Genomic DNA, 25837 nt, shown 5'->3' with positions numbered 1-25837 from the left:
GATGCATTTTGGCAGAAGGAACAGGGAGAGGCTATATACACTTAATGGCACAGTTTTAAAGAGTGTGCAGGGACAGAGGGACCTGCGAGTTAATGTGCATAGGTCCCTGAAGGTGGCAGGACATATTGAGAGAGTGGTTAGCAAAGCATATGGGCTTCATAAATTGAGGTAATGAGTACAAAAGTAGAGAAGTTATGCGGAACCTTTATAAAGCGCTGGTTAGGCCACAACTGGAGTGTTGCATCCAGTTCTGGTCATCACCCTTTAGGAAGGATGTGAAGGCCCTTGAGAGGGTGAAGAGGAGATTTACCAGAATGGTTCCGGGCATGGGGGATCTTAGCTACAAGGACAGGTTGGAGAAGCTGGATTTGTTTTCATTAGAGATTGAGGGATGATTTGATAGAGGTGTACAAGATTATGATGGGTTTGGATAGGCTAGACGGGGAAAGGCTGTTCCCACTAGTTGATGTTACAAGGACTAGGGGACACAGATTTAAGGTTTTGGGCAAGAGATACAGGAGGGACGTGAGGGAAAACTTTTTTACGTAGCGAGTGGTGAGGATCTGGAACTCACTGCCGACGGAAGTAGTGGAAGCGGAGACACTCAGGCCTAGAAATTCAGTGGGCTGTGCCACCAGTTTGCGCCCAAAGAGGGCACTCAGTGGCTTTAGCGCCACTGGCCACACCTCCGGCGATATTTAGCGGGGCGCTAATGGCGGCGTTAGCCTGTAGCGCTGCGCCGCCACCGATGACATCATCGGTGTGCACAGCACCCCGCTCCCGCCCCGATGACCATATTTGGTCGCGCCCGCCTCTTTAACGCCGGTCGCAAATGGCGACCGGTTCACAGGGCCTACCTGTGGCGGTAGTGGCGCTAGTTAAGGTGGAGGTGCGGGGCGGCCGCTTTTTCGGCGGCCGCCTGCCAGCACCTCCGTCCCCGGCCTCCTAAACCTCCCCCCCCCCCCCGCGGCATTGCCGGCTGTTTCCCGAGAGCCCGGCACTTCTCCTTGGTGCCAGGCTCATTTGCCGGCACTCGCGATCGGGGATCGCGCTGTTGCAGGCACCTCCCCCTTAACAGTGGGAGGAAGGCCTGCAGTACCGCAGCGTGCCGTGCCGCAGCGTGTGGCGCTGCGGCCCTTAGCGCGCCGATATTCAGGGTGAGCGCCCCAAGCGGGGCGCGGGGAGCCTCAAGTAGCGGCCCGCTTCCGTTTGGGGCGCAGAAACTGAATATCGGGATGGCGCAAGTGGCTCCGCTCGCAGCGGTAATTCCGGCGCCCAGGCGAGCTTGGCGCCCCAAACGGCGCCCAACTGAATTTTTAGCCCTCAATGTTTTCAAGGGGAGACTGGATAGGCACTTGAGGGAAATAAACTTGCAGGGCTATGGGGATAGAGCGGGGGAATGGGACTGACTGGATTGCTCTACAGAGAGCCGGCACGGACTCGATGTGCCATTATGACTCTGTGACATGAGATAACAACCTCACATGGAGCTACTTCACCTCAGGCCACCATATATTTAAGAAAGGAGTGAAGCTCAATGTTAAAGCTCAATGGCAACTAACATTAGCTGTAAGCGCAGCTGTGCCAATCTAATAAGCTTTTTTGTGGTGTCGCTTTCAGAAGCAAAGCACCCTCGCCATATAGTGACCATCATATGCTTATATAGTGTATCTGAGAACACTGCTTTGTGGTGATGTGTACTATGCAAGAGAAAAAATAAATAAATACTGGACCAAGACTTTAAAAGATAAATTTAAAATTGAAATGAAGGTCACATACACATTGTATAAATGTAATACTGCATATTTGTTCTTGTGACAAAGACCTGTACAATTCATTATGAGTTGTGTTCTCCTTCATTCATAAAGAATTGTGTTCAGTAGCAACTTGTGCATAGTGCTTCCATAAATAATCTGCTTTTTGTTCACCCTGGAATTAAGGATGAGTAAATGGTACTTAAGAAAAAGGATCTATGATCGATTGTATTTTGAGGGAATTTTATGTGAACATCTCCATAGCATAATAACCTAATAATTGCTAGGTGAGCTCAGCTTTTCTCAGTGCTGAAATCTCTTAATTAGTGTGATTATTATATAAGCAGCCAAATTATTCACAAGATTAGCTTCATAAGCTTAAAGGACAATGTTTTGTCCTCTTGTCTCTGTATGTAGGGACTTGCCTTTGCTTTCAACCTGTTAGCATAAATTTTCAAAAATTCCCATTGAAAATGCTTGGACTATTCTAGTAGTGATCTCACTGTTCTCAAATGACACAGAGGCCAATACAGTTTTACAAGGGTGTCACCTTCACAAAATAATGACACCTGATTAAATTAATATGTTGAGTGTAAATGTTACATTTTAAGTGTGAATTATATGAAAATTTGTGAGCAGTTTAGTGATGATACTATGAACATTTGTTATATTTAACACCTCTGCTTATAGGTGTAGGAAATGCAATTTAATTATTTCTATTATGAAATTTTAAACTGCATCATTATTTGTATATATCTTAGTTTTGTTTTGTATTAGCATGGCACCAAAGTACTTTAGTATGGTACCAAATGCTGCAGCCTTACCCATTTGAAAATGTTCATTTTCTCTCCTTCATGGTATATTGTGCCACCCACCATGAAAATATAAATGGATCACTGTTAGCGGATTTTCCCGTAGTAACTGTCGTAATAAAGGGTTGTTAGTCCAGCGACAATAACTCTGCTCAGCTTTTAGCCCGAGTAGTTTTATAATCAACAAGCTTTATTTGCATTGACTAATAAGAGTATTAGGTTTTATATAACTGTTCTACAATATTATATTAAATGGACAAGGTGACATGCAAATAATATAAACTGGTTCCCAGGCCTGGAGTAATCACGTTTGGCTCTCTAGGCTGCCTGCATTGCTGTGGCTTCTGACTGACCCTGAGAGTGCTCCAAACCCCAAGAGAACAACAGATTTCGGTTCCTAAGGCCTCAAGCGACCAGCTCCAGCCCTCCAGGCTCCTGACCACCCCGATAATGCTCTGCTCGTGGAGGGTGGGAGGAGCAGGTCGGAGGGAGAAAGGTTCTATTCTTATACTATCGGATACCTTGGGCTGTGCCTACGTACAACATAATATGTAGGTGCACGTTTGCAGAGGCCGCATATTTAGGTGTTTACCCCACTTCTAATCTTTTCGGCCTCCAATTCTGTTCCACAAGTTTTGTTTATTGTACTTTTAAGTATGTAGGCCAATCTTTATCCTTTACTGTGGTATATGGTGTCTTGGCCATTTCTTGACCTGGGTGTTTATTATTCTGTCTACTTTCCAAACGGTCTTTGGTCATACATTAGCTAGAGAGCTAAAAATGCTAACCAAAGCTTGCTGGGATACTTTGACTATTTTAAGATATTCTAACAATCACCAAATTCATCTTCATGGGCCCTACCAATTGCTGTATGAGTCTAGCTGGGAATGGGTGATGAGGTTGTGAATCATACAACTTAATTTATTTTTCTTTCCTCTCATTAGATATCTTTGCACTTCTGCCAACCTAGAAAACCAGCAAAAGCTGGCCATCAGTTTCAAAAAAAATGATGTTGTCTCAGAAAAGCTGACAATTCAAGAACAGCCCCTGATTATAGGGAATCAAGTCTGAAAACAAGTAATTGTACTGAAATTGCAATGGGACACTTGCTTTTTGTAACTTAAGCTGCAGATGAAAAGTTTCATCACTTCTAGTGCACAGAAAAAATATAATTCCATGGAAATGTATTTTGCAACAGTGGTGAAATTGGACATTGCGGAAAGCATTTGCAAGTGCTGAAGGTGTAAGATTTATTTTCTGCAGGGAATCTGGGGGCGTGCCACCTCTGGAAAAATTTGATTTTTCACACTTTTTTTGATGCACTATCAAAAATTTTGGAGTACACTTTGCACTAAAAATAACTTATCCTGTAAGGGTTAAGGATATTTTAAATATGAAATTAAAACAGCAGTTACAAGTGATGTATAACCATCAAAAATTATGCATTGAGTGGAGGACTTAAAAGCTGGCTGACAGAAACACTACATATGAGACAGGGTTATTTGGTAATCTCAAAGTAAAGGATCCTCTGGGGAAGAGTAATCATAATATCATAGAATTTCACATTGAGTTTGAGAGTGAAATACTTCAGTCCGAAACGAGAGTCTTAAACTTAAATAAAGCCAATTACATAGGTATGAGGGGCGAGTTGGCTAAGATAGATTGGAAAATTAGATCAAAAGGTATGAAGGTAGATAAGCAGTGGAAAACATTTAAACATCATTCATTCCATACATTCCATTGAGAAGTAAAAACTCCACGGGAAAAGTACTTCATCCGTGGCTAACTGAAGAAGTTAAGGATAGTATTAGATTATAAGAAGAGGCTTATAATATTGCGAAGAATAGTAGTAAGCCTGAGGATTGGGAGAGCTTTAGAAACCAACAAAGGATGACCAAAAAATTGATAAAAAGGGAGAAAATAGATTATGAGAGTAAACTAGCAAGAAATATAAAAGCAGATTGTAACAGCTTCTACAAGTATGTAAAAAGGAAGAGAGTATCAAAAGTAAATGTTAGTCCCTCAGACACTGAGACCGATGAAATTATAATGGAGAATAAAGAAATGGCAGAGAATTTAAACAAATATTTTGTATCTGTCTTCAGAGTAGAAGACACAAAAAGCATACCAAAAATAGTGGGGAACCAAGGGGCTAATGGGAATGAGGAACTTAAACTAATATCTGTTGGGGAAAAGTACTTGAGAAACTAATGGGACTAAAAGCCGACAAATCCCCTGGACCAGATGGCCTACATCCTAGGGTTCTAAAGAGGTAGCTGCAGAAATAGTGGATGCATTGGTTGTGATCTTCCAAAATTCCCTTGATTCTAGAACAGTCCCAGCAGATTGGAAGGTAGCAAATATAACCCTGCTATTCAAGAAAGGAGGAAGAGAGAAAACAGGGAACTACAGGCCAGTTAGCCTGACATCAGTCGTCAGGAAAATGCTGGAATCCGTTATTAAGGAAGTAGTAACAAGGCATTTAGAAAATCATAATATGATTAGGCAGAGTCAACACGGATTTATGAAAGGGAAATTGTGTTTAACAAATTTTTTTGAGAATGTAACTAACAAGGTAGATAAAGGGGAATCAGTGGTTGTAGTACATTTGGATTTCCAAAAGGCACTTGATAAGGTGCCACATAAAAGGTTGCTAAAAGGATAAATCTTCATTTAGAAAGACACAGATTAATCAAGGATAGTCAGCACGGATTTGTTAAGGGAAGGTCGTGTCTGACAAATTTGATTGAATTTTTTGAGGCGGTAACAAGGAGGGTAGATGAGGGTAGTGCATTTGATGTAGTGTATATGGACTTTAGCAAGGCTTTTGAGAAGGTTCCACATGGCAGACTGGTCACGAAGTTAAAAGCCCATGGGATCCAGGGCAAAGTGTCAAGTTGGATTCAAAACTGGCTCAGAGTCAGGAAGCAGAGGGTAATGGCTGATGGGTGTTTTAGTGACTATAAGGCTGTTTCCAGTGGGGTTCCACAGGGCTCAGTACTAGATCCCTTGCTTTTTGTGGTATATGTCAATGATCTAGACTTGAATATAGGGGGTATGATTAATAAGTTTGCAGATGATACTAAAATCGGCTGTGTGGTTGATACTGAAGAAGGAAGCTGTAGACTGCAGGAAGATATCAATAAATTGGTCAGGTGGGCAGAACAGTGGCAAATGGAATTCAATCCGGAGAAGTGTGAGGTAATGCATTTGGGGAGGGCTAACAAGGAAAGGGAATACACATTTAAATGGTAGGACACTGAGTAGTGTCGAGGAACAAAGGGACCTTGGAGTGCATGTCCACAGATCGCTGAAGGTAGCAGACCAGGTAGATAAGGTGGTTAAGAAGGCATACGGAATGCTTGCCTTTATTAGCTGTGACATAGAATACAAGAGCAGGGGGGATATGCTTCAACTGTATAAAACACTAGTTAGGCCTCAGCTAGAGTACGGCGTGCAGTTCTGGTCACCACATTACAGGAAAGATGTGATTGCACTAGAGAAGGTACAAAGGAGATTTACAAGGATGTTGCCGGGAGTAGAGAATCTAGCTATGAGGAAAGACTGGATAGGCTGGGTTTGTTTCCCTTGGAACAGAGGAGGCTGAGGGGAGACCTTATTGAGGTGTATAAAATTATGAGGGGCCTAGATAAAGTGGATAGAAAGGACCTATTTCCCTTAACAGAGGGGTCAAAAACCAGGGGGCACAGATTTAAAGTAATTGGTGGAAAGTTTAGAGGGGGGTGAAGGGGAAATTTCTTCACCCAGAGGGCTTTGGGGGTCTGGAACTCACTGCCTGAAAGGTTGGTAGAGGCAGAAACCCTAACCACATTTAAAAATACTTGGATGTGCACTTGGGATGCTGTAACCTGCAGGGCTATGGACCAAGAGCTGGGAAGTGTGGTTAGGCTAGATAGCTCTTTGTTGGCCAGTACGGACACGATGGGCCGAAATGGCCTCCTTCCATGCTGCAACTTTCTATGATTTCTATGAAATAAAAGTGAAAGCAAGTATACCCCAACAGTGAGCCTCTTACAGAGTGAAGGAACAGAGAGATCGAGGAGTGCAGATATACAGAGCTCCAACGATGGGGAAAAATGGCGATAAAAAGACAAAAGGGATATTGAGCTTTATACAGAATTTGCTGATTATCTAATGTAAAATTTGTACAAGAGATTGGTTAGGCCCACAGTTGGAACATTGCGTGCAGTTTTGGACACCCCACTACAGGAAGTATATTAGAGCCAAGGAAAGGATAGGATTATTTCAATAGAGGAGGAAGTTAGAAGACATTTTTGCCACATAGCGGGTTATTACAACGTGGAATAATTTACCCCAAGTGACTATTATGGCAGAGTCAATAAGGTCATTTAAAAGCAAATTGAATAAGTTTTGAAAATATAAAAGAATATGGGGAAAGGGCAGTGAAATCGACAGACAGCTGCAGTGAAAAGCTAGCATGATTGGTCTAATTGTCACTTTCTGTGCTGCAAATTCCATGATTCTATTAACTCCTTGATATATTGCTGAAAGATCAATATTTGGAAATAATTCCACTGGACCATCTCAACCTTACTAATAACCTATTTATTTCACCAGAGAAAGACCTTAGTCATTCATGAATTATCAATTATCAGGTCTTGCTAACTTGTGGAACAGTCAGAGTATTTTACGGTTGCCATTATGTAGCCTCAACTTATTGAAAATTACACAGTGCTTATGAAAACATTTATGAATCAGTCATTTTCACTGAAATTCACAGCAAAAAGCATCCACTTACTTGTAAGGTTTTTGCGGAAGAATGCGGATTTGAGTCTTGTCCAGTTTTTTCTTCAATTTGTTCCGTCCTGCCACTGTGTTTGCCTTTGCCTTCTTATTTGTTTTATCGAACCCAATCACCTGTTCAGCAAGATGTGGAATGGAATAACGGCTGCCTTTCTTGTCACCAATTTTAGGGAAGTGTGGAGAACCATTTCTCTTCTCTTCTGCAAGTCTGGACAGAAGTTCTTTAAATACTGTGTAAAAGGCATAACATTGAATTAACCAAAGAAGTTTTCTGATCACTGATGATTTTTTTGATTTTATAACCAAAGAGGTTTCTGCTACAACACAGATTTCAGGGGGGGAAATCTGTACAATGCTATATTCAGAACTCATACAAGAACCATAGAATTTATATGGCCAGTACAATCAATAGCTGACAGGTGCAATGCACATCATTGACATTGAAGCTGAAAAGACTTGAAGCTCAATTTATTACACGTGCTCTGGTGCAAAGCACAATATAATAATTGAATGGAAAACGGAGTATGAGTTAGGTGGTCTCACTCACTGCATTCAACAACTTCTTATGCATTATCCTTCTATAATGAGTGAAATTCCTCAGATAATGAAGCAATCCGTGGCCACATCCAGCAATACCTGGACAATATCCAGGCTTGGGCTGATAAGTGGCAAGTAACATTCATGCCACACAAGTGCCAGGCAATGACCATCTTCAATAAGAGATGGTCTAACCACTACCCTGTGACATTCAATGGCATTACCCCCACCATCAACAACTTGGGGATCCCCCTTGAAAAGAAACTTAACTGGACCATCCACATACTGAGGCTACAGGAGCAGGTCAGTGTAATGATCAATAACATGTCATTCTATAGTGGACACTAGGTGGAGCCGTAGAGCTGTGTAGAGCTGTATATAGCTGTATGTATAAGACTACACTACCCAGCTGTATATATATTAAGACTACATTACCCATGAGGCACTAGGCTACCCACAAGGCAACAGTCAAGATGGAAGCCTCTACAGATACTGTACCTAGTCCACATGGGCTCAATAAAAGTGTCTAGCAAAAGCTCGCTGTGTTCATAATAAGAATGTCTATTTATTAATGAACATAAGAGTCAGAGGCTGGGTATTCTGCAGCAAGTGACTCACCCCGTGACGACCCAAAGCCTTTCCACCACCTACAAGGCATAAGTCAGGAATCTGATGGAATACTCTCCACTTGCCTGGGTGAGTGCAGCGGCAACAACACTCAAGAAGCTCGACACCATCCAGGACAAAGCAGCCTGCTTGATTGGCACCCCATCCACCACGTTAAACATTCACTCCCCCCACCACCAGCACTACCAGGCTACAGTGTGGACCATCTACAAGATGCACAGCAGCAACTCGCCAAGGCTTCTTCGACAGCAGCTCCCAAACCCGTGCCATCTCGCATCTAGAAGGACAAGGGCAGCAGACGCATGGGAACACCACCCCTTCCAAGTCACATCCTGACTTGGAAATATATCATCGTTCCTTCATCGTCGCTGGATCAAAATCCTGGAACTCCCTCCTCAACAGCCCTGTGGGAACACCTTCACCACATGGACTGCAGCGGTTCAAGGTGGCTCAAGGACAATTAGATGGGCAATAAATGCTGGCCTTTCCAGCGACGCCCACATCCTGAGAATGAATACAAAAAGATGAACCAACAGGGTGTGAATGATGGGTTTTTCTGTGGTATAGACTTCTTGGAACTGGATCAAGATGGCCTAAATTCATTTTGTGTAGGCCCCTTACATTCAGCAGTAACGACTCAGTCCGTCAGTCCAGCGTGGATTTTAATCCTGGTCCTAGAAGTGGAATGATTATGTGCTACATTAATGCAGCATCCAGTCCAGACATTGCTGAACAATCCCTGAGGCCGTTCCTTATCAATGCACTGCAAACACAGCAACCGAAGTGCGGCTGTGCGGAGGCTTTTTGGATGCACTACAATCACTACTAAACAAAGCTTTGGTATCAGGGTACAACTGATTTATAAACAGTTGCTAAATATTAAAATTATTCAACAGCCAAACACAGGCTAAACCACAGGGAAGGAAGATTGGACAAAAAAATCTTAACTGGGTCTTCTAGAGCAACAACTGAAGGGGACTGGTTATCCACTGAGCCTCAGAGAGACCAGGAAACGAGGCAGGAAATAAATACTTCTTTAATTTACAATATCTGCAATAGCCCAGAATATCACTTCACACCACTGCATCATTATTTCAGTCAACCATATATCTTTGCTGGTCTTAAGAAATGCAGCTACTGTGAAAATAATGTATATTAAAAAAAACTGTTCATGTAAATTGCATCTATGAAATTATAGCTGTTTATAAAAACCCACCAAACAAGTTTGTTTTCACAGTGATAGACAAATGAGTGTTGTTCCTAAGAATTTCCAAGGCTTTAGGTAGCTGAATATTCTTAAAGTTTTGTCCATTGACTTCCAGTATCTGAAAAACAAGATAGCCTTTACTCTTGATTGGCGTCAAATGTGTAATTAAATTTCAAAAGACTGTCATACAAGCTAACATTGCCATTCCTGCGTTCCATTTTCTCCTTCAGAACTGTTATAGGTCAGCGAGAAAATCCCAAAAGCATAATTCTAAAAACATTGGCCCAGACATTCCGATCCCTACAGGTGGGTACACGCTGTATACCCACCCGTAGGGACATCGGAAATGCCTGTTTCAGGCATGCAGACTGCTCTCGACAGATCGGACGCCTGCCCTGGAGAAGGGCCTCTGCGGGCAAATCGTTTTCTGGAGCCCCTCTGCCCGCAGATAACCTTTAGAATTCTTACGCCTGGTAAAAGCAGGCATAAGGCCTCATTTTACCAGGATAAGAGATGAAAATATATATTTTTTATAATTTCAGTGATTTATCATTTAAAAATACTTTTAAAAAAGTTAAATTTATTTTTAGCCCTGTAAAAAACTTTAATTATTTGTTAAAAATATTTAATTTATTGTAATTTCAATTAATTTTAAAAATGTGCTTTAAAAAAAATGTATTTAATGTTTTGAAGTGTTTTTGGGGTGATCTCCATTGATATATTTGACAGGTCTATCTGTCAAGTGTATGAAGGGAGATTCCCTTCTTTGATTGTCTCCCCATGGCCCACGTGATCCCAGGGACACTTGCGAACCACATGCACCCCTGGGATATGTAGGCCCTGCACACTTGGAGTTCGGGAGGCCCAGCATCGGGACGATACAAACCTCGGGAGCCCTCAGGTAAGTGCATAGATTTTTTCCAGATCGGAGGCTTCCGCACGGAAAATAGGGCCCATTGGCTCCTCAAGAAGGTAATAAAGACTGACCCTAACTTAAAATGTATCATAAAGAGAGGACAAGTCATAGCTCACCATGCAATACAATGAATAACTTCACAAGTGAAGCTTATTGTAGCTGTTACTTTATGGCAACAACATTCTTCTAGTTGATTAGTGAAAAAGTCAGTATGAAGGTGGTGACAGAATTACATCAAATGGTCGGCTACGTGATATATTCTCTTCATAATACTTCTTGTAAGTTTCCAAACACAACGTGCTTCAATTAGTGCTTTTTCAATTTTGTCACCCAAGAAAGTCTGATTTATGATGTCACTTTGTGATTGTGATGGTTGTACTTACAAAAATATCATTCTAAACACCACTACTGCTGGAAACAGAAGATAAAATCAACAATGAATTTCCAGCTTTCATTTCATGAGTGCAGGGACATAGGGCCGACTGATCTAAATCAGTTTTAAATGGTTAGGAATTGGTACTAATGGTGCCAGACTGGGATTGTGCTAATAGCACTCAAGTTTCATAGATCCACATTTGCATAATTATTCACAGATTCCAATGCAGATTTTGGGCAGGTGCATGGAGCATTCTAGGAAGCAGAAAACTGCATGCAAATGAATTTTAAAGGAACAGGACAATTCAAGGTAAATGTCACAATAAGGAGACAAAATTCTGAAAGGCTTTAGAAAGGCTCAAAAATATCTCAATACCAACTTGTATTTATATAGTGCCTTTCACATAATAAAACGTCCCAAGGCACGTCACAGGAGCGTTATAAAACAAAATTGGACACCGAGCCATATAAGAGCATATTAGGGCAGATGACCAAAAGCTTGGTCAAAAAAGTAGGTTTTAAGGAGCATCTTAAAGGAGGAAAGAGTGGTAGAGAGCCAGAGAGATTTAGGGAGGGAATTCCAGAGTTTAGGGCCTAGGCAGCTGAAGGCACAGCTACCAATAGTTGAGTGGTTAAAATCGGGGATGCTCAAGAGGCCAGAATTAGAGGAACACAGATCTCTCGGAGGGTTGTAGGGCTGAAAGAGATTACAGAGATAGGGAGTGGCAAGGCCATGGAGGGATTTGGAAACAAGGAGGAGAATTGTAAAATCGAGACCATCCGATCTTGAAATGATTTCAACCCATTAAGAGACTTTTGCCAAGACTTAACCAACAGAAGATTAAGAAATGACAGGGAAAATTGAAAGGAAAAGAAACCCCATACACAGGCAGGAATCTGCAGGCAAGTGAAAGAGCGCCAAAGCAGAAGCGTACCAAATCAACATCAGAGGAGAAAGGTAAAAAATAATCAGAGTGTGACGTCACCAGGGAGCACGTAAGTGATTGGTTGGTGAGTATTTCTCTCTTTTCAGTACAAGCTTGAATTCTGTGGTGTTAAATTTCTCGGGATTAAGGTGTAGTGGGGACAGTTGGTAAATAAAGCGCCCTAGAGTATACCTGTAACTGGGGTATTGAATTAATTTTTAAATTAATTAAAGGAGTAAGTCATGGCAGGAGAGCTCAGACCCGTGTTCTGCTCCTCTTGCTCCATGTGGGAAATCAGGGACGCTGCCAGTGTCCCTGACGACCATGTGTGCGGGAAATGCATCCAGCTGCAGCTACTTGTAGACCGCATTGCGGCGCTCGAGCTGCGGGTGGATGGGTTGTGGAGCATGCGCGATGCTGAGAGGCTCGTGGATACCACGTTTAGCGAGTTGTGCACGCCTCAGGGTAGGGCAGCACAGGGAGTGACCATCAGGCGGAGCAACAAAGGCAGGCAGGTAGTGCAGGGAACCCCTGCGGACATCCCCCTTTCAAACAGGTATACCGCTTTGGATACTGTTGAGGGGGATGACTCACCAGGGGAAGGCAGCAGCAGCCAACTTCCTGGCACTGGGGGTGCTCCTGCTGCCCAGGAGGGGGGGAAAAAGAGTGGGAGAGCAATAGTGGTAGGGGATTCTATAGTAAGGGGAACAGATAGGCGTTTCTGTGGCCGCAAACGTGACTCCAGGATGGTTTGTTGCCTCCCTGGTGCCAGGGTCAAGGATGTCACTGAGCGGCTGCAGGGCATTCTGGAGGGGGAGGGTGAACAGCCAGTGGTCGTGGTCCACATTGGTACCAACGACATAGGTAAAAAGAGGGATGAGGTCCTGCATCAAGAATTTAGGGAGCTAGGTAACAGATTAAAGGGCAGGACCTCAAAGGGTGTAATCTCTGGATTACTCCCAGTGCCACGTGCTAGTAAGTATAGGAATGGGAGGATAGAGCAGATGAATGCGTGGCTAAAGAGTTGGTGTAGGGGGGAGGGTTTTACTTTCCTGGATCACTGGGCCTGCTTCTGGGAAAGGTGGGACTTGTACAAGTCGGACGGGTTGCACCTGAACCAGAGCGGGACAAATATCCTTGCGGGGAGGTTTGCTAGCACTGTCGGGGGAGGTTTAAACTAACTTGGCAGGGGGATGGGATACAGAGGGGAGCTGAAATAGGGGGGGATGTGCTGCCAATTATGGAGGAAAAAACAAGTCAGCTTGGTAGACAGGGCAAATATATAAGGGCAAGGCTGGATGGCATCTATTTTAATGCAAGGAGTCTTGCAAATAAGGTGGATGAACTGAAGGTGTTGATAAACACATGGGAGTATGATATTGTTGCTATCACGGAGACATGGTTGAGGGAGGGGCAAGACTGGCAGCTCAATATTCCGGGGTACAGAATCTTCAGGCGAGACAGAGGGGGAGGTATAAGAGGAGGGGGTGTCGCAATATTAATTAAGGAGTCAATTACTGCACTAAGGAGGGATGATATATTAGCAGGGTCCTCTAATGAGGCCATATGGGTGGAGCTTAAAAACAAAAAGGGGGCAAGCACTTTGCTGGGAGTGTACTATAGGCCTCCAAACAGTCAGGGGGAGATAGAGGAACAGATATGTAGGCAAATCTCAGAGAAATGTGCAAATAATAGGGTAATAATAATGGGGGATTTCAACTTCCCCAATATTAACTGGGATAGTCAAAGTGTGAAAGGCTCAGAGGGTGTAGAATTCTTAAAGTGCATCCAGGAGAGCTTTTTGAGCCAGCATGTAGAAAGTCCTACAAGAGAGGGGGCGGTACTGGACCTAATTCTAGGGAATGTGGCCGGCCAAGTGGAAAAAGTGCTAGTAGGTGAGCACTTTGGTGATAGTGACCATAATATGGTAAGATTTAAGGTGGTCATGGAAAAGGACAGGGATGGGCCGGAAATAAAGGTTCTAAATTGGGGGAAGGCCGATTTTAATAGGATAAGGCAGGATCTGGCCAAAATGGACTGGGATCAGCTACTTGTAGGAAAATCCGCATCGGAGCAATGGGAGGCTTTCAGAAGGGAGATTGAGATCATACAAGGGCAACATGTTCCCATAAAGGTCAAGAGTGGTTCCAAAAACCACAGGGAACCGTGGATGTCAGGGGATATACGGGAATGGATTAGGAAAAAAAAGGAGGGCTTTTGGTAGATACAAAAGGCTAAAGACGGAGGAAGCCCTAGAGGAGTACAAAAAGTGCAGGGGGATACTTAAAAAAGAAATTAGGAGATCAAGGAGGGGCCATGAAATAACACTGGCGAGCAAAATAAAGGAAAATCCGAAGATGTTTTATAAGTATATTAAGGGTAAAAGGATAACTAGGGAAAAAATAGGGCCCATTAGGGACAAAAGTGGCAATCTGTGTGTGGAGCCGGAAGATGTAGGAGGGGTTCTAAATGAATTTTTTGCATCTGTTTTCACTATGGAGAAGGACGATGTAGACATAGAAATAGGGCGGGGGGACTGTGATATGCTCGAACATATTAACATCGAGAGGGAGGAGGTATTGGCGGTTTTAGCTGGCCTAAAAATGGATAAATCCCCAGGCCCGGATGAAATGTACCCCAGGCTGCTGTGTGAGGCAAAGGAGGAGATTGCGGGGGCTCTAACACATATATTCAGGACCTCTCTGGCCACAGGGGATGTGCCAGAGGACTGGAGAACCGCTAATGTAGTACCATTATTCAAGAAGGGTAGTAGGGAAAAACCGGGGAACTACAGGCCAGTGAGCCTAACATCAGTGGTAGGAAAATTACTGGAAAAAATCCTGAGGGACAAAATTTGTCTCCACTTGGAGAGGCAAGGATTAATCAGGGATAGTCAACATGGCTTTGTCAAGGGAAGATCATGTCTGACTAATTTGATTGAATTTTTTGAGGGGGTGACTAGGTGTGTGGATGAGGGTAACGCAGTGGATGTGGTATACATGGATTTCAGTAAGGCCTTCGATAAAGTCCCGCACAGGAGACTGGTCAAGAAGGTAAGAGCCCATGGAATCCAGGGTGCCTTGGCACATTGGATACAAAACTGGCTTAGTGGCAGAAGGCAGAGGGTGATGGTCAAAGGTTGTTTTTGTGACTGGAAACCTGTGGCCAGTGGGGTACCACAGGGATCGGTGCTGGGTCCCTTGCTGTTTGTGGTCTACATTAATGACTTGGATATGAATGTAAAGGGTATGATCAGTAAATTCGCGGATGATACTAAAATTGGTAGGGTGGTAAATAGCGAGGAGGGTAGCCTCAGTCTGCAGAACGATATAGATGGGTTGGTCAGATGGGCGGAACAGTGGCAAATGGAATTTAACCCGGAAAAGTGCGAGGTGATGCACTTTGGGGGGTCTAACAAGGCAAGGGAATACACAATGAAGGGAAAGACCCTAGGCAAGACGGAGGGTCAGAGGGATCTGGGTGTGCAGGTACACAGATCCCTGAAGGCGGCGGAACAGGTGGATAAGGTGGTAAAAAAGGCATATGGGATACTTGCCTTCATTAGCCGAGGCATAGAATATAAGAGCAAGGAGGTTATGATGGAGCTGTATAAAACACTGGTTAGGCCACAGCTGGAATACTGTGTGCAGTTCTGGTCGCCACACTACAGGAAAGATGTGATCGCGTTAGAGAGGGTGCAGAGGAGGTTCACCAGGATGTTACCAGGGCTGGAGCGCTTCAGCTATGAAGAGAGACTGGGCAGATTGGGTTTGTTTTCCTTGGAGCAGAGGAGGCTGAGGGGGGACATGATTGAGGTGTACAAAATTGTGAGGGGCATAGATAGGATGGATGCTGAGGAGCTTTTCCCCTTAGTAGAGGGGTCAATAACTAGGGGGCATAGATTCAAGGTAAAGGGCGGGAGGTTTAGAGGGGATTTGAGAAAGAACTTTTTCACCCAGAGGGTGGTTGGAGTCTGGAACTCACTGCCTGAAAGGGTTGTGGAGGCAGAAACCCTCACAACATTTAAGAAGCATTTGGATGAGCATTTGAAATGCCATAGCATACAAGGCTACGGGCCAAATGCTGGAATATGGGATTAGATTAGACAGGGCTTGATGGCCGGCATGGACACGATGGGCCGAAGGGCCTCTATCCGTGCTGTATTACTCTATGACTCTATGACTCTAACACCCAACTCTCTGTTTAATGGCTGCTAATTGGAAATAGCACTGCATAAGATGGTAGGAAGGAAGGATTGCCTACTGTGCCACTCCACAGCAGCATCCTTTAAAGTTCATATTGCAGCATGCCTGAAAGGTGTTAGAGGTAAGTTTGAAGTCGCACCAGACTGGCACTAATGGCTGCGCCAATCTTTTGCTGCATCTTGGAGGATGTAGCTGCATAGGTGGGTGAGCACAGATCATCGTTTGTGCAGACTTTCCTTCTTTGCATCACTTCAGTGGTTTTCCTCCATTAGTACCAGTAATGGTACTGGGGGAAACAAAAATAGAATAAATGGCACAAAGACTTATGACAAGCTAAGTGCCAAAAAGGAAAATAAAACAGGCCAGAAACGGTCTAAAAACTGCTGAATGAATTCTCTTACTGGCTCTTTCTACTTATTTTCCTATGCAATTCAGTTCCCTAGGAACTGTGGATGTCTATTTATATAAGCAAAATTTGGAAGTGCCATGCACCCAGTGTGAAGGCTTTAAAAAGACATGGGAGGCATTATTATACCACCCACTGCCTGGCCATGCACGCCACATGCAAAAGGGGCAGAGACCCAGCATTGCAGATCTCGGAGCCTTTTTCTGTGCCATAGCACTGTGAACTGGTGCACAAAGGAAGTTGACGAGATGAAAATCGACCCTCAAGAGATAGTAGGCCTTTTCATAAATAAAACAAAGATTTTCTTTTTCAAATCAGTGGTCTCCCAATCTTTCTCAATGCCAGCAACCAAAAAGTCCCAAAATTTGCCAGACCTTCAACCATTTGTATCCTCCTGGGCATTTATTCTTTTGTAAATGACCTTTAGTAAATGAAGACTTGACATGGCGCGCAGGAGCCTATAGTCGATGCTGACACCTTTCTGATAGGGAAACATATACAGGAAACTTTCGATTAACCGGCACCTAAATAACCGGAAATGTCGGTTAACCGGCAAAATTCAGGAGTAGGTTCAGGTAACTTTTATTACTTGCCTTCCTCCATGTGTTGCTGTGCAAAGGTGTGGCTGCAGCTGTTGCTAAGCTACAGAGACGCTTGCAACTTGTGGCCATTGTTTTGAACCTGTTGAAGCAACAGGGTTTGTTGCTTTATACGGAGCTCTCAGCTCCGTATCTTTTACTATAGCTTTCGGTTATCCGGAATTTTTGATGAACCGGCACCACGTCGGTCCTGTCCGTGCCGGATAAAAAAAGTTTCCTGTATTGATAAGTGAATGGTCAGCTTGAAGGGATAATTACTAGTCATACCCCGGATCAGGCATATTCCTCGGATATTCACTTTCAACTAAAGTTTGTGCTTGCCAAATCCTAAAGACGCTTAATTGGGTCTAAAGGTCCGGACTATCTCTCCCTAAAGGAACAACCTGAAAATGTTACCATCCGGAGACTTTTAATAAGTTTAGCTAGACTGTAACGTTCCAGATATGATGAGGGTCCAGAAAACTCCCCCAGAATTCTGTAACTCCTCACCAAAGAGTGTACAGAGATTGAGTTCACGAGTTTGATACAGAAGTATTATATGAGACAATTCTAAAAAGATATAGATTTATTAAAGAACCGACATGTAATTTACAGTTGGTGAATCAATCGCAACATTAACAGTTCCAAAAAGAGAAAGCTTTACAATCTTATCAGAGATCCTTACTCTCAGATCTTAATTTTGCTACAGCTTTGTAGTTCTTCGTTTTATTCAGGATATCCACCAAAATCAAATACAGTACCTTTGATCCCCAAGGTACAAAGAGTTGTAGACTTACAGAGCCTGCCTCTGAAGTCGAGAATCACTTTGCCCCTTTACAGCGAGTCTACTATCCCATTTGAGAGTTCAATATTTATACCCTTTTCCAGTGGTATTTCCTTTAAGGTTTTCTGCTGATGTAAGCTAATTATCTTTAGTCATTTTTCTGCTGACTTCTGCAATTCTTAGTCACCTCAGCTGGTAGCAATACAGAATCATGTCTCTTCTCTAGGTGTTGTAAGTTTACCATAAAAAACGGTATAACAGCAGGTGCGTTTTATTTGATGTCATTTTTACTAAGGCAGATGTTTGTGCTTCTTTACGAAGTGTAAATTAGAACACCTTGTACAGGGTGAACCATTGTTTGTTTCCAAAGATTCAGACTGTCAGGACCCTTTAACCTTCTGTTGCAATAAGGTTATTGATTCAGTGTCAACAACTGTCTTATCTCTATAGCCAGAATGCTATCACAGCTTTTCCATAGTTAAGGTTTCTAGATTTCCAAACCCAGTTTGTCATGTTTTAATAAGGCCAGAATTCTTTCATCGAATGGTGTATTTTTCTGAATAGGTTTTGTGGCTTATTCCTTCACAAGCTCACCACACCATCCCTGGAGAAAATGATAACAAGGGATGACGTCTTTCAAATCTCATACTTACAGTTAGCAGGAGCACAGAAACTTGTGGTAAAATTATGCTTGGGTATCAATGGGCTGTCACAGTTATCTTATAGACTGATGCATATTCCAGTAATTCTGGTTATCAATGGAATATTTCATTCTGCATCAGAAAAGCTCAGAGCTCCAGACAACAAGGTCTGAGAGACTATTCAACAGTCAACAGCAATGAGGTGTGAAGTTTTGCCGCTGACATTCTGTGCAGACATTTAATACATTTGTTGGCAGAAATTATTTTTTTACATAAAAATTATTTAAAGAAAAAGCAAGACAAACCTGATCACCACGTTTCAGCCCAGCTTCAGTAGCTTTGCTACCAGGCTCTACGCTGTCTAGGAAAATCCTAAAACCTTTCTCAGTGCCTCCCAACAGGATAAATGGCAAAGGGGCTTCTTGTGATGGCTTCATTAGAGTTATTAGCCGCTGTTTGGCCTTAACTGTACAAGCGATTTTCAACAGTCTGAGCTGATGACCCATTTTCTACACAACATAAAAAAATATCATTTACAAACTGAAATTCAACTTCTGATGATAGTTGTTTAATATTTCTTAAGAGAGGGGGCTTCAAAAATAATCAGGTGTTAACTACCTTAAATGAGATAACTAACCTCTTGTTCCAAATTGTTTTCAAATTCTTCTAGAAATGCGGTCATTGCAGGATTGCCTTCAAAATCATTGAAGTGACTGTTTACCCACAGCAATACTACCCGTGTAACCTGGAAAGTATTCAGAGAAATGTATTTTGCACCATTAAAGGCATTGTATGCTTGATGTATGCAACATATGCTGACTTAACTTCAATGTAGAGAATTAAGAATGTGCAAATGAAGCTTCCCTTCCCTTCCTTGACTTCTCTGTCTCCATTTCTGGGGATAGGCTATCAACCAATATTCACTCTAAGCCCACTGATTCCCACCCTGCTTCCTGTAAGGACTCGATTCCATTCTCCCAGTTTCTTCATCTCCGTTGCCTCTGTTCTGACAATGCCATCTTCCGCACAAGTGCATCCGATATGTCTTCCTTTTCCCTCAACCGAGGATTCCCCTCCACCGCGCTTGACATGGCCCTCGACCGTGTCTGTTCCATTTCCCGCACTTCTGCCCTCACCCCTTCCCCTCCCTCCCAGAACCATGATAGGGTTCCCCTTGTCCTCACCTTCCACCCCACCAGCCTCCACATTCAACGGATCATTCTCCACCATTTCCGCCACCTCCAGCGTGATCCCACCACCAAACACATCTTCCCCTCCCCTCCCCTTTCAGCATTCCAAAAGGGACAACTCCCTCCGCCACACCCTGATCCACTCCTCTATCACCCCCAAAAGCCCCTCCTCTTCCCACGGCACCTTCCCATGCAAGTGCTGGAGATGCTACACCTGCCCTTTTACTTCCTCTCTTCCCACTGTCCAGGGCCCCAAACACTCCTTCCAGGTGAAACAGTGATTTACTTGTACTTCTTGCAATTTAGTAGACTGTATTCACTGCTCATGATGCAGTCTCCTCTACATTGGGGAGACCAAACGCAGATTGAATGACCGCTTTGTGGAACACCTGTGTTCAGTCCACAAGCGTGACCCCGAGCTTCCGGTCGCCTGTCACTTTAACTCTCCGCTCCATTCCCACTATGACTTCTCTGTCCTCGGCCTCCTACACTGTTCCAATGAAGCTCAACGTAAGCTCAAGGAAGAGCACCTCGTCTTTCGATGAGGCACTTTACAGCCAACATTGAGTTCAACAATTTCAGACCATAACCTCTGCCCCCATTTTTTCCAACAACAGCTGTTGATGATTTTCTTATTCCCATTTACTCTTCTTCTAGACCCATCTTTTGTTCTTTTACTTGTCCCGTTACCATCTCCTTTTGCCTTGCACCATCATCCCTTTTGTCTTTGAATCTCTCCTGCCTTCCACCCTATCACAGACCTTCCCTTTTGTTCTTTCCTCCCCTCCCCCCTTTCCCTGTCTCTACACTTGCTTAAAACCTGTTATATCTCGAAAACTTTTTTCAGTTCTGACAAAAGGTCATCGACCTAAACCATTAATTCTGTTTCTCTCTCCACAGATGCTGCCTGACTGGCTGAGTATTTCGGGAATTTTCTGTTTTTATTGCAAATGAAGCTTGATTGCCTCAATTACAGAAGCATTTATTCCTACTCTTAATTTATCTTTAGAAGTTTAGTGAAATCTTTTAGTTTGAGGTTAGGGTCTTATGAAGGAAGTTGCAGTTTAATTTAGGACAGAAGGTAGACGGATGAAATTATTTTGTTATTTTTTTTAAATTTTAATGCAGAGTAAATAATAGCTCTACAACTTTTACAGTAATGACAAGAGACATGCACATTATTTAAAAACAGGGTTGCATAATTCCTGAAAATGGCTGCCAAGTGACTGATCAATGCGAATACTGCACAGGAGTGATAAAGCTATCTATCTATCTATCTATCTCTATATATAATATATACATATATATACAGGTTAAAAGTCATGACAAATGAATATTTATTCCAAGTCAAATAAGAAGCGGTGTAGATTTTTTCCCTGCCGAAGGTATACTATCAATGAACACAATTACAAATGAACCTTTTTCTTTCCAATTTATGTGCATCTATATTTAGTTACTCAGAGGTACATATTGGATTCTTGTCATATTAACAGCTGGTGAGGGGAAAGATCACCACACAGTTTACTGGTTAAAATAAATTGCTTGTTAAGTACTGAATTATTACAATCTTAAAAGTTTTGGCTAACCTTGTCCCTGAGACTTGGGTCATTAAACCACTCCAGCAATTTCTTCCCAACTTCCATTGGGCTTGATAAGAAGGTTCTGCAGGTTAAAAGAAAATCTTCTATATATGTGGGATCCACCACTGAGTGCACTTCCAGCAGGTGCATTGTTAACTGCTCAGGTGTTCCCTAATATAGTTCAACGGAACAGATCATTAGTAAAACTACATTTAATTAGAGTTGCAGAATAAACTTTTACATGAGAAATACAATGGGCATCATGAGCACTTTTTTTAGACCAGTGTTAGTTTCTGATGTATTTAAACATTCTGCTTACCTTTATGACTTTATCGCCTTTCCTGGTTCCAGTCCGATCCAACTCTCGGTGTTCTTTTACTACAGGTATAACAATCTCTCCCTCCTTCTCGACTTTCCGCATATTCTTTTCCACCTGGTTGAGGATTCGACAATAGTCTTGGTGGGCTATGCACAGCAATTGCCAAGGAGCACAGAAAGTGTTACAGTATTAGGCATGCCTGGTGCAGAGTACTAAGATATTATGCATTTACAGATTCAGGCCTAGAAATTGGGTATAGCCCCGCTTGGAGCGTTAGAATTGGCGAAGCACAAAGTTTATAGCCAGACGCAACTTATCGCCACCTGGCGCGATATTGGGTTGCATCGCCCCTAAAGGTGATTGAGGCGCGAATTCAGGCGTTACACGGGACTCCTAAGGAGCAAAACTTCCGGCGCAACCCAATATCGGAGCGGACGGGCGCAGCGCAGGTGCTCTCAATTACTGATGACCACGAGACTTCCAGGCGCCGGCCAGCTCTTAAAGGGGTGGGTCAGTCAGCTTCAGCATCCACATTCTGCGCCTTGCAGGCCTCAGAATCGGCGCAGGCCCTTCTCTGGCGCTAAAATCTTGGACCAGATGGAGAAGGTGAGGCAGAGAGCAGAGCGCTTGACCAATGAGGCTCTGGAGCAATTGGTGGCCGCAGTGGAGCGCCGGCGAGATGTTCTCTACCCAGACAATGGCAGGAGGCCGAATCATAAGGACTACCGACGAGCTTGGAGGGATGTATGCCAGAGGGTCAACTCCAGCAGCATGGTGACCAGGAGCCCTGTCCAATGCAGAAAGAAATTCAACGACCTCACTCGGGTCGTGAGGGTGGGTGTTGTTTCTGCAAACTTCTGCATCCCTTCATTTGCACCTGACTTTATGGCTACAGGGTGGCCTGTGCCCCATTGGCCATCTGCCAGCAAGCACCCATGGCCCTTTCTGGGCACACACATGCACTTTTGACTCAAGGCATCATGTAAGGGTTCTTGCACCATGGGGGGCATGAGATGATCACTCAGGGCATCAGGTAACATAACTTCCCCTCCTTTCTCCTGCAGTCCCAGCTGGTGAGGATTGGCAAAGACCAGCTTGGCACCGGTGGAGGACCTCCACAAGTGGTCACTCTGACGGATCTCGAGGAGAGAGTCCACCAGATTCTTGGAGGACGTCTGAGTGGTCCTGTAACCACTGCAGCTGCCGACCCCATTGTTGACAGCGATGGTAAGGTTCTCACCTTTTACAACTATCTCCTTCCACTTGTTCCCCCCACCAGCATGCTTTCTCACTGTGGACCCATGTCATAGCCTTGCCGCAATCTGGCATCCCTTGCTGCCAAGCTGTCCTTTTGCTAAAGCCACTCTTCCACATCCCTGCTTTCAGATGCTGCATCACCAGCTCGGGAGCCGGGCCCTCAAGCTGCCAGTGCCAGTGCCTCCGAAGGCTCAATGAGAAAATTACTGTCCAACAAAAGGTCAGCAACTCTCTCCAGCAACGGTCAGAATGGCCAGCCCAAATGGCTGCAGCATTTATACTAGTGCTGTCCCCTTTAAATAGCGCCCCCCGAGTCCGAGAAGGGCCTGGGAACGTTCCATCCAACTGTCACTAATAGCGCCAGGCGGAAAGGTTGCGGGTGCCACCGAATATCTGGTCCGGGGCGCCAAAAAGGCGTTGCAGACTGAAATGACGTCATGATCTGCCTGCGCCCGCGGGCGCGCGCAAAGAGTTAGCGCCGGCGCTAAAAGGATACGCTATATTCACTGCGCCCGCCCGAAAATTGGGTAACGCCCCAATTCTCGGGCTCTTTAGGCGCTAATCGCTGGCGCTACCAACCGAATTTCTAGGCCTATATGTTTATATTAACAAATCATAAAATGTCTTTATTTCTCCTGTGGCAGTGCTCATGGTTAGATAGTGGCAAAAGTATGTTTTCAGTTGTGTTTGCTGTAACATCTAGGGAATGGTAGCATAGTGGTAATGTCACTGGGCTAGTAATCCACAACACTTCTGGACTAATGATTCAGAGAAATGAGTTCTAATCCCACCATGGCAGCTGGGGAATTTAAATTCAGTTAATTAAATAAATCTGCAATAATTACAAGTATCAGTAATGGTAACAATCGGATTGTTGTAAAAACCCATCTGGTTCACTAATGTCCTTTAGGGAAGGAAATCTGCCGTCCTTACTTGTTCTGGCCTATATGTGATTCCAAACCCACAACAATGTGGATGACTCTGAACTGCCCCTGAAATGGCCGCAAATCACTCAGTTGTAACAAACTGCCCGAAACACAATCATAAAACTGAAACTGGACGGACCACCCAGCACGGATTACAGACATGGCAACGGCTGACCCGGCCCCAGCGACCCGGCCCGATCGACCCTGCAAAATCCTCAGCAACATCTGGGGACCTGTAGGGTGTGGCGGTGTTGTTTGGCACGTGCGCCCAGTCAGTTATGCCCCTGACTGTTTTGTGAGCGGTTCGAATCGCTCCCACGCCCACTGGGTTCTAGACACCGGACTTAGGTACAAGGCGGCGGTACAGAGAAGACTCCAGGAGACAGGTGGTTGGATGTAAACAAAAACCAAGATTTTATTGAAGAGGAAAAACTTGATACAATCTTATGGGAAAAATTACTAGTGTACACTTCTACAGGCAAAAATACAGAAGAAGAATAACTATAATTATACAGGGAATGGGGAACACACGGCACATCGAGGGAAAACAACTATCTTAACAATCCCCTTATCCTTATCCCACCTCCTATACCTAACTAGATTAAGCTATGAGGGGTCAGAACTTCATGCTCACCAATCAAAAGGGTTGTTAGACTCAAAACAGCGGTTGGGTTCGGGGTTCGCTCTTGGTGCTCTCTGGAGCCTGCCGTCGTCACGTGGCCTCCAGGTGCTGCAAGGGTGTTGTCCAGGTTCGAGTACCCCAAAGTTAAAGTCTCTGTTTGGGTACTTTACCTTGCAGGGATGATTCTTCGCCGCCAGCCGCCAGATTGAGTTGGTGTGCAGATATTCGAAGGTCGGCTGAGGCTGAAGGCCCAATAATTCGAAGCCTCCCCTCAGTTCGTCTCCTCAGTTGGTCTTCTTCAGCTGGTCTTCCTCAGGTGGCCTTCCCTCCGGTGGTCTTCCCTCCTCCCCTCGTCGCGTCCCGCCTCGCCTGGCCTGAATTGTCCGTGTCCGCCCGACCCAGTGCCGGGGCTAGTTCCAGATGGAGTGGGAAAGGGCACGGGCAAAGGCCAGGGGGTAAGCGCGGGACGAGGAAAGAGCGGCAGCCACGAGGGCGAGGGACCGAAGTGCAGCAGCACCAGCACACCAACCAACAAAGAACACACCACCGACCACACCAATTGCTACCCGGGGTCCTTCAATTATACCTTCATCGAAAACCCTTATCTGCGCGCCAAATCAGGTTAGTTCTTTGTTTTAATCTTGGCAGGCTATTTTAAATAATGGTAGCAATCCATACTAACTGTTTTTAGATGGCCGGTATTCGCATCTACCGGCCCGATAATTGACTTGTATTGTCCTGAAAGTTCCTTGAAGGGCCTGTCCGGCCTCGATGGCTCTGTTAATCTGTTTCCGATAATATATGTAGACTGCTTGATGGCCTTAACTATAGGCCTAAACTGAATTTAGATTTGTCTCCAATTCGGTCTAATGCATAATTCAGAGTCCTGTCTGGTTCCAAAATACAAAGTCTCTCTTCACAGAAGCCTGCAGCTTTGGTTTCGATCCACAAGCTGTCTGCGTTGCAGAGTCCATTTTAAAATCTCACAGGCTTTCTGCCACAAGGCACAGACGCCATCTTGGGTACCCTTTTTGAATTAAAATGTCCACGCAGGGTCCCGTTTATTAATAACAGCCTTCGGGGAAATGCAGAAATTTTGCAAATCTTACAGACCTGTGCCAAAATTGGGAGAGTCTGTCCCACAGACTAGTCAAGCAACAGCCTGACATAGTCATAATCACAGAATCAATGTCCCAAACTCCTCCATCACCATCCCTGGATATGTCCTGTCCCACTGGCAGGACAGACCCACCAGGGGTGGTATACAGTCGGGAAGGAGTGGCCCTGGGAGTCCTCAACATTGACTCCGGACCCCATGAAGTCTCATGGGTTCAGGCCAAGCATGGGCAAGGAAACCTCCAGCTGATTACCACTTACCGCCCTCCCTCAG

At 44.2% G+C, this 25837-nt stretch overlaps 1 protein-coding gene across 1 annotated transcript in view; it reads right to left on the bottom strand.

Annotated features, from left to right (window-relative positions):
• The window catches only part of LOC147091212 (rap guanine nucleotide exchange factor 2-like), an 80812-nt gene that overhangs the window by 43333 nt on the left and 11642 nt on the right, over positions 1-25837 (bottom strand). The window contains exons 2-7 of the mRNA XM_085976482.1: positions 21643-21788; positions 21330-21494; positions 19191-19298; positions 18859-19062; positions 9732-9840; positions 7347-7581 (exon numbers count right to left, since the gene is read on the bottom strand). Coding sequence (XP_085832608.1) covers positions 7347-7581; positions 9732-9840; positions 18859-19062; positions 19191-19298; positions 21330-21494; positions 21643-21788 — 967 coding nt within the window. The remainder of the gene's footprint in view (positions 1-7346; positions 7582-9731; positions 9841-18858; positions 19063-19190; positions 19299-21329; positions 21495-21642; positions 21789-25837) is intronic.

Source organism: Somniosus microcephalus, unplaced genomic scaffold (assembly GCF_052327205.1).
Source record: "Somniosus microcephalus isolate GS21.2 unplaced genomic scaffold, FLI_Smic_1.0 unresolved_chr3, whole genome shotgun sequence".
In the NCBI taxonomy this organism is placed as follows: Eukaryota; Metazoa; Chordata; class Chondrichthyes; order Squaliformes; family Somniosidae; genus Somniosus; species Somniosus microcephalus.
The sequence above is the reverse complement of the archived record's forward strand: the minus strand, read 5'-3'. Positions and strand labels throughout refer to the sequence as shown.